Genomic DNA, 9796 nt, shown 5'->3' on the forward strand with positions numbered 1-9796 from the left:
CCTCTAGTCCTCAGTTTTGCCAATCAGAAATAAAATCTCAAATCACAGGGGATGCTAAGAGGCAAAAGGGGCATGGAATACAAAGGAGTAAGACCTTACCACATAGCTTACAGAGTACCAGGTCCTCTGAGGCCAGGCAGATTTGAGGCAGAGCATCTAGGAGGTAGAAGAAGAGGGATCCACATGTTAAACCCCTGAGATAATCTGCCCACATTGCTTTGCAAGTTATTTCATTTTCAGAAACTCTTGAATCCATTTTTTTTATTTTGTAGACAAACATGGATTTCCTCTGTCCTTGCACGATGAAACTGAGCACAAAGCATTGGCACTCTGGGACCTTTAGGAAGGAATGTGGCCAATACCTTTTCCCAGAAGTTTGGACTTTTTCTGTCATGCTGAAAATTCCTCCAGCCTGCATCCACTGCCCACTTTCAAAGCCATGTTCACATTGTTAAGAGTTTGTTAAGGCAGCACCCACTTCCAGGTTTTAAAATCTGTATTAGTGTCTTATTGCTGCTGTAAGGAATTACCATGGACTTCATGGCTTAAAACAACACATAGTTCTGGAAGTCAAAAATCTCTAATGGATCAGCAGGGCTGCATTCCCTCTGAAGAACTCAGGGAGGAATAGTCTTCTGATCTTTACCAAGTTCTAGAAGCTGCATGCATTCTTCAGTCCATGCTCTCTTCCTGTATCTTCAATCCCCCAACCCTTTCCCCTTTCTCTCCCTCCCCCTCTCTCCTTTGCTTCCATAATCACATTTTATCTCTGACTCTGACCTTCCTGCCTCATCTTACAAGGACCTTTGTGATTATATTGAGCTCATCTGGATAATCCAGGATTTTCTCCCTATCTCAAGATCCTTAAATTAACCTACAAAATTTATTTTGCCGTGTTAGGTAAAATATGCACAGCTTCCAGAGATTACATTAGGATGTGGGCATTTGGGGAAGAGGGGTTTCTTCAGACTACCCACAACTGGAACCTGGCAAAGATTTAGAATAGCTTGGCACTGTGATCTGGCTTTGAGGTCTGGATCTGGTTTGCTGATGACTTTGTCACATGAGCTTGTGAAAGTCACCTTTCATCTGTGCCTGTGCAGGTTAGAGACTTGCTTTGTGCATCAGATGGTTGCTACATAGCCTGTGCATCAAAATCACTTGAGTTCCTTTCAAAATATCAGTACATCCCCAAAGATTCTGATTTAAGGTTGGAACAGGGGGAGGCTCACCCACCCACTGGTAGGTTTCTTGAGTTCCTCAGAAGACCCTAGTGCACAGAGGAGTTCTGGCCCCCTCCTCCTTGCTCTCTCATTCAGGCTATGGCTGCAGCTCCAGCAACCAGAATGAGAGGAGATACCTGGGCTTTTATGGTGTCCTTTGCCTCAACCTAGACTCGGCCAACTCACAGTCAGAGAGTGAAAGGGAATATAGAGAGTTCAGAAATAAATTCAGGATCTTGGAGAGTTGGAAATACCAGCTGTTTCACCATCTCAAGCAGTAAGATGGATTTTTTAATTTTAATTGTTGAAATTTTCAAGTAATATATAAGAAGTATATATCTTTATGTGACATCATGTGATGTTTGAATATGTGTGTGCATTGTGTTAGTTCAAATCAGGGTAAACATATCTATCTGCTCAATTAACATTTTTACAGCAAAAACATTCAAAATTCCTTAAAGTTTTAATAAGTACATATATACAATATATTACCCTTATCTGCAGTCACCCCACTGTAGAAGCACACCAGAACTTTCTCGTATTGAAAACTGTACATGTTAATAAACTTCTCCCCATCCCTCCTACCCCTACTCTCTCTACAGCTTCTGATAACCACCATGCTACTCTCAACTTCTATGAATTAACTTTTATAGATTTCACACAGGAATAAGATCATGCAGAACTTGTCTTTCTGTGCCTGGCTTATTTCATGAAACAATGACCTCCAGTTCCAGTCATGTTTTTGAAAATGACAGGATTTAGTTCTTTTTGCAGCTAAATAGTATTCCGCTGTGTTTCTATAATACACTTTCTTTATTCATTCATCATTTGATGGACGCTTACATCACTTCCACTTCTTGGCTACTGTGAATAATTCTGCAATAAACATGGGAGTGCAGTTGTATTTTCAACATACCAACTTCATTTCCTTTAGATATATTCCCAGTATTGGGATAGATGAATCATATAGAAGTTCTATTTTTAATTTTTGGAAGAACCTCTTGCTGTTTTCCACAACAGCTGGACTAATTTCCATTTCCACACAAAGGTTCCTTTTTTCCATATCCTTGCTGGCATTTATTATCTTTTGCCTTTCTTATAATGTCCCTTGATATTGAAGTGAGGTAATACCTCGTTGTTGTTTTGATCTCACTTGCCTACTTTTGTTTTTGTTTCCAGTGCTTTTAGGGATTCTTTCCATAAATTCCTAGCCCATTCCAATGTCCTGAAGTATTTTCATTGTTTTCCTCCAGCAGTTTATTAGCTTTGGGCTTCACATATAGGTCTTTAATCCATTTCAAGTTGGTTTTGTGTATGGTGTGTGTGTGTGTGTGTGTGTGTGTGAGAGAGAGAGAGAGAGAGAGAGATCTAGTTTCATTCTTCTGGATGTGTATGTTCAGTTACACCAGCATCACATATTGATGACTATCTTTTCTCCCACGCATGTTCTTGGCACCTTTGTTGAAAATCAGTTGGCTATCGATGCAGGGAGATGGAATTCTTTAAAGTCTTTGAATAATAAAACCATTTCGCTGACTTAAGGAAGAGGAGGGTTAAGAATGCAGCAATCTCATGCAAATCTGGGATCCTCAGCTGAAAAGAGTGTCAAGGACTGGGTGTGGTGGAAGCAGAGAAATCAACCAAGAATACTTTTAAAGAGAGATTGCACACGGCTCTACTAGTCGATCAGAAATTATGTTGCCAAGAAAAAATAGGAAACAAGACTGAAAAAGGCGTCGACTATCCTAGCCATAGAACAGCTTTTGAGTCTTCCATGAGCAACAAGTGATGACGGCCACTGAAGGAGGGCATGTCCACTCAGTTACACGTGCAAGTACATTCCCTCATTCCACAGGTTAACTTTTCACTCTGTGCTTTCGTTGATGGTGCAGCTGGTACTGCACCCAAGAAGTCATTGCCATATGTAATGTCCTGAAGATTTTCTCCTATGCTTCCTTTAAGGTGGTGGTTTATAGTTTTAGATCTTCCATTTAGGTCTTTGCTTTGTTGTGAGTTAAACTTGGTATGTGGTATAAGATGCAGGTCCAGTTTCATTCTTTTGCATGTGGATGCCCAGTTTTCCCAGCACCATTTGTTGAAGAGACCGTCCTTTTTCCATTGAGTAGTCTCGACACCCTTGTCAAAGATCTCTTGTCTATAGACATAAAGTTCTATTTCTGGGCTCTCTATTCTATTCCATTGTTCTATATGTCTGCCTTTATGCCAATAACACACGATTTTGATCACCTGACCTTTGTTATGTGTTTTGAAATGAGGACATATGAAGCCTTCAAGTTTATTCTTTTATGAGATTGTTTTTGGCTATTTGGTGTCCCTTGATATTACATATAAATTTTAGGATGAATTTTTGTATTTCTGACAAAAATGCCTTTGAGATTTTGATGAAATTACATGGAATCTGTAGATCACTTTGAAGAGTACTGACATCTGAACATTAAGTCTTGTAACTCACAGATATGGGATGTCTTCCCATTTATTTATGTCTTCTTTAATTTACCTCAGAAACATCTTGCAGTTTTTTTATTCAAGTCTTTCACCTTTTTGGATGAGCTAATGTCTAAGTATCTAATTCTTTTTGTGCTATTATAAATTGAATTGCTTTATTAATTTCCTTTTCAGATTGCTCACTTTTAGTGTATAGAAGGGTGACTGATTTTTGTGTATTGATTTGGCTTTAGTTTATTCCTTCTCTAATTTCCCAAGTGTACGGATAGATCATTAATTTGAGATCTTTCTCCTTTTTTAATGTAAACATTTATAACTATAAATTTCCCTTTTAGCATTGCTTTCTGTGCATAAGTTTCAACATGCTGTGGTTTTGACTTTTTATTTCGAACAAATTTTAGAGTTACAAAAAGTTGCAAAAATAATACAGAAGATTCCTTCTGTCCAGAAGGTTTTTCCTCATGCAGGCTCCCCTGATTAGCATCCTATTTTATTCATATCTTGTAAGTTTTTCTGTGTTGGCTCCACATATCTTCTTCAGTGTGGGAACCAGCTTGAAGGGCCACTTCATCTGGGCCATGCCATCCTCATGGTTAAGAGCAGAAGAAACCATGGTAAATCCATGAGAAGACAGTTAACCTCTGCTCAGAGACGGATCTGTGGCTTTTGCTCACATCCAATTGACCAAAGCTATTATACTGAGAGCACACAGATGGTGTCCTTGCTGGGCTGAGTAACCAAAATCCCAGTGAGGCCCAGAACACTTCTTATCTTGTGTTCTTACCCAGGATTTCCAGGACTTCATCTGCCCCTGTCTCTGGAATGCCAGTCCCCTTTTATGTCCAGTATGGTATTTCCTGGAATCCAATCCCCACTTCACTGTTCAAAGAAACAGTCAGGTTTAGGAACAACACATTTGAGAGGCTATCAGTGTCTCTCTGAGTCCCTCCCCAATATCTCATTGTCCAGTACCTTCTTTTCTAATATTAATAACACTCACTGCTTACACTTCCTGAGCACTGTGTTCTGGTTATTTTCAATGCATTTCTTACAGATTCACTCATTTATTTCTTACAACAACCCAGAAATGAAAGTACTTTTACTGTCTCTGTTTTCAGAGATGTGGAAACAGATTTGCAGATACTAAGTATCTTGTCTATGGTTATGACTGAGCAATTATTGAGAAATGACACAGGCAGTCATTCTCTGAGACATGTCCTCAATTGTCTCTCCTGGAACTGAGCAACAAAAGCCTTTTCCCGCCTCCCCTTACTCCCCAAGACATTCTGGTCCTTGTACAAATAAATCTAGAGCAATGTGTTCTGAAGGAGGCTACAAGTCATCAGATTCATAACTGGCAAATGTAGGGTATGGGTGGGACCACTCCCTGAATCTGTTCTCATGGCAGACGTTGCAGGTCATTCACACCCCTTGAACTCAAACCCAAAGCAACTCCCTTCAAGACCTCTCTCTGGGTTCCTCTGTAAAAAGGAAGGGAATGCTGACATTTGAGATATCATGCATGAACTCAGGTGCTAAATGAAATCAGTCAGTCACAGAAGACAAATTCTGCAAGATTATACTTACGTGACGTGCTCAAAAGGGTCCGATTCATATTAGCACAAAACAAAAGAGGTTACCAGGAGTCAGAGGGAGAGCGGAGGGGGAAGTCAATGTTGAATTCAGATTCTGAGAAAGAGCTGACAGAGTGAGCAGCAGAAGCAACCTTATAGAGGTAAATCTAAACTTGACGTCAAACGAAAGCCAGAAAAAAAGCCTGATATTTCATTTGAGTCACTGTTCAAGGTTAGAAGGTGTTCTGAGCCCTCCCCTGCAGCTTTCCTCCTTGGATCCATGGCAAGCACGGATGGTCCAGGTGCAGGTGTGAAGGGGTCAAGCATGGCCTTTCATCAATCCCCCATTCATTAATATCATCAGCAATTAGCTGGGGATCCTGTAATGTGTGTTTCTGGGGGAGGTACTGTCAGACAGGGAAGGAGATTATGGTTTTCACCTTCATATCCCTAAGACCTATAGGTGGGGAGGGGGACATGAACCCTCCCATCTCTGCCTCAGATCGATGGTGCTCTGATTTTACTCATTCATTTGATGTCCCTATATTCTTTTACTTGGAAAGATATTTTCATAATCAGATAGTTTGAACCACAGCATTCTAAGATCCTGATGTGCCATGAAACTGAGAGCCTATAAAACATATAATGGTTTCAATTTGGTTCTATTTATTTGTTTATTCATCCTAGGGATTGAACCAGGGGCCTTATACATGTTAAGAACACGCTCTACCACTGAGATACACTCCCAGTCCCGGTTACAGGGCAGTTCCCCCCCACCCAACTTTTCCCTTCCCTCTGACTCCTTCTTACCATTCCTTACATCACTTACAGAAAGACCCAGAACTCACGGTAATGAGTCTTTCTTGTTGCATGGCAGATGGGATTAATATCTCCACCTGCTGCTCATTTAAAACTGTCTGAAAGTTCTTCCACATTCTCTCATTAAAAGGTGTGGTCTATGTACTGAGTCTTGCACCTAGGAGCCTTAAACCATTATGTAAAATATCCAAGCATGTGGATAAAGGAGAAGTGGGAATTGAGGGGCCCAACGAACTACATCTGATACAACCCCCAGCTGTTAATGTCCTTCTAGCCCAGACACCGAGTAAAAGCTTTGTGCTAACCCCAACCTTAGCCATCATCTAACTGCAAAGAAGCCAAACACCTAAGCAAGCACTGCCAAGCTGAGGCTGCTCAACCCTTGTAGTTGAGAGCAAAAGGATTGATGGTTTCTGTCTTCAGCTGCACTATTGCGTAGTCAGAGACTGCTAGACAGACACTACAATTTTAGGTACTATTCTTCAATGAATACTCATTCTATTTTTCTGCTAATGCTCTATTATTCTATTTTCCTCTGAGTTTCAGAAAACCATCAAGATTTAAGACAGTGAAGAGTGTTTCAGTCCATTTTAGAATCCAGTCAAAGGTGCATTGCCCCTTTCTGGACTCTGGAGTCGTAGGGATGCTGCCTAGAAGGGAGAAATGTGGGGATTTCACACATTTTCTTGACTTTGGTATGATGTCTTCCTTCCTGTTTCTATAGAAAGTGTTTCATTTCAAAGAAGCTGAGCTCATGAGAACAGGCATAAATCACATACTCTGGTCTGCATGGGCATAGGACCCACCTCACCCAACATTCTCAGTCTTGCGGGGAAATAGACCAACCCCTGCCCCCAAATACACACTTTCATCTCCCAGGTCCTAGCACCACCCCAGGGCAGGGTGTCAGTTCAGATATATTACACCATCCTGTGATTCATGAATGACAAAGCTCTCTCTCCCACCCCTTCCTTTATATCCCATGTCTGCTTCCTATAAAAGGCAGACAGAGCCATCAGAAGAGCAGAGAGCCGAGAACAACTCAGAAACCTCCAACTCCCAGGCTGAAGCTCGCTTTCTCACCCTCCACCATGAAGGTCTCCGCAGCCCTTCTGTGCCTGATGCTCACAGTGGCCGCCTTCTGCAGCCACGTGCTTGCTCAGCCAGGTAAGGTCCTGCTCCTCCCCTGACACCCATGGCCCCAGCTCTGGTCATCGTGGACCAGGGCATGCAAGGGGCACCCATCACCTCACCTTAACAGCAGCTTTTCTAAGCTCAGGCAACTCAGAGAGGCAAGGAGTGACCCAGTCACACAGCTGCTCCTGGGCAGAGCCCGTGCTAGGATCCCAGCTCTGGGCCTCAACTCCAGCTCCTTCCAGGACTCTAGCTCTGGAAATATGCCCCTGTGAAGTGAATGCCCCAGCTGCTGTCAGCAGTGTGTGGGGGTCCTGAGGGATCAAAGAGGGGGCTCTGGTAGAGGTGCTCAGGGTATTTCCAGATGCAGGAGAGGCAGGAAGGAGACCCAGAACCTAGTCTGTGCTTCATTCAGCCCAGCTTCCAGAGTCAGGAGCTCTGCAGAGGTGGCAGGAATCAGGGAAGCTCATCAGCAGGCATAGATTTCTCAGAGCCTAAGCGATGGTTCTCCTTACTACAGGGAATTAGATTATTATCTTAGTTCCTCCCAGCAACACCCAGAATATTCGACAGTTCCTCTTGTCCCTGTCAATTGGTGATGATATGTTCCCATTTTATATACCATGAAATTGAGAGAGTTTATGGGATGCCTCAGACACATCAGACTTAGGATGGGCAGTTTCTTCCCTCGCCTTTTCCCTTCCTGACTCCTTCTTACCATTCCTTACATCACTTACAGAAAGACCCAGAACTTTCGGTGATGAGCCTTTTCCTGTTGCATTGCAGATGGGATTAATATCTCCACCTGCTGCTACACATTCAAGAGAAGGAAGATCTCCATGCAGAAACTGAAGAGTTACACCAGGATCACCAGCAGCCACTGTCCCAGGGAAGCTGTGATGTGAGTGGACTCTGATCAACCACCTTCAACCCTCAGTCCTAAATTCTTCCCTGGGGTGGGGGATAGGGGTGTTATCCAACTGAGTAGGAGCCAAACACTCAGATGCTTATAGCATGTCCAAATGAATCTCAGAAATTTCCCAGTGGAAAACCTGAATCCCACACAGGAAAGTGACCTCTATTCTCAGCTCCCTTTCCAGTCTTCAGCTCAGAACTTGGTCCCTTCATCCAGCCAAGGGGGCTTCAGCTGGATCAGCAAGAGCACTGCTTCCCTCCAGCCCTTCCTTTGCGGTCCGCCTCCTCCATCCGAGGGTAGCCCCATGCCCCTGGGGATAATGGGCCAGGCAGGGTGCCATCCAGTGGGTTCCTCAGGGTGCTCCGTCTGACCAACCCCTTTCTCTCTCGCAGCTTCAAGACCAAACTGGACAAGGAGATCTGTACTGACCCCAAGCAGAAATGGGTCCAGGATGCCATCAAGCACCTGGAAAAGAAAACCCAAACTCCAAAGCCTTGAACCCTCACGCCTGAACAGAAACCAGGCCAGGACTTGAGAAATGATGCATCTGCATCCTCTGTCCTTTTTGAGAATTGCTCTGAGATTAGTTTATTACAATTCTAAGGGCTATGAGTTGTGTGTAATAATGTGAGTGATAATTTTTTCTTAAGTAATATTTTTAAAGTTATTAATATTTTAATTTAATCTGACATGGATGTTGGTGTGTTTTGAATGTAAAGCATTGAACACGTTAGTTCCGTCAAAAGCATCGGATGTTCCTCCCTGCCTGCTTTGATGCAGTCTTAGGAAGGGCCTTGCAAGAAACAATGCAAAGATTTTATTTAAAATGTTGTGACAATGAAACCATAATGTTATTATGAAATGGAATATTTATGTAGGTATGACTTTTGCATTTTCAAATAAAATATATTTTTGTATAAAACCTGACTTTGATGGCTTATTAAGAAATAAAATTCAGCTGGAGAGACTGACAGGGTGGCAAGGAGGAGAGAGGGTGTGGTTACCAAGGATGGGGCTTGTGCTGTGAATGAAGAAGTATACAGTGACCTCAGGGCTTTCTCTGGTGGGCAGGGCAGTCAGGTGGGCCAGGCCGGGTGAAGCCAACCCCACAGCTCCACCTGACACCCCATAAGCTTTAACTGTTGGTTTAGACAGCTTTCTTTCTTCCTCAAGTTGTTGCTGTTCTCATCATCACCGAAGGATCTCCCCTCATCTACTGCATCAGATTCCTGGACAGCTGGTGGTCTCCTATTCAATCACCCAGTCAAGACCATCACAAGCGTCACCTGCACTGAGAAATCCCTCCTGCATCTGGGAGCAGTTCCCATCTCTTCCGCTCAGGGAGAAGTAGAGGAGGAAGAGCTCCTGCATCACAACACAGAATACTGACAACCCTTGACACCTCCAAACAGAGGTTCTTGGAGACAGGACGTTCATCGAAGCCCCAGGTAGAAAACTCAAGGAGATATCGCACACCTTCATGGCACGTAGATCACGTACTGGTGACTATTTACAGGTATTGCGATGCTCAGACCAGATCCAACAGCACTTCCTGCTTCTCCTCCACCCCACCAGGACTCATCTCCAAACATCAAAAGGCAGTGTGATCTTAAATTCTAAAACAGAACAACCAGGAGACAGACTTGGGGTAGGAGGGGAAATAA

General features: G+C 43.0%; 1 protein-coding gene across 1 annotated transcript; it reads left to right on the forward strand.

Annotated features, from left to right (window-relative positions):
* The first annotated feature begins 7086 nt into the window (after positions 1-7086).
* On the forward strand, positions 7087-9048 carry LOC306655856 (C-C motif chemokine 2-like). Its single transcript, XM_079130543.1, has 3 exons — positions 7087-7249; positions 8003-8117; positions 8525-9048. Exons 1-3 carry the CDS (start codon positions 7174-7176, stop codon positions 8628-8630), a joined length of 297 nt encoding a protein of 98 aa, XP_078986669.1. The 5' UTR covers positions 7087-7173; the 3' UTR covers positions 8631-9048.
* The last annotated feature ends 748 nt before the right edge of the window (positions 9049-9796 follow it).

The sequence above is a fragment of the Sciurus vulgaris genome (assembly GCF_902686455.1).
Source record: "Sciurus vulgaris genome assembly, chromosome: 3".
Lineage (NCBI taxonomy): Eukaryota > Metazoa > Chordata > Mammalia > Rodentia > Sciuridae > Sciurus > Sciurus vulgaris.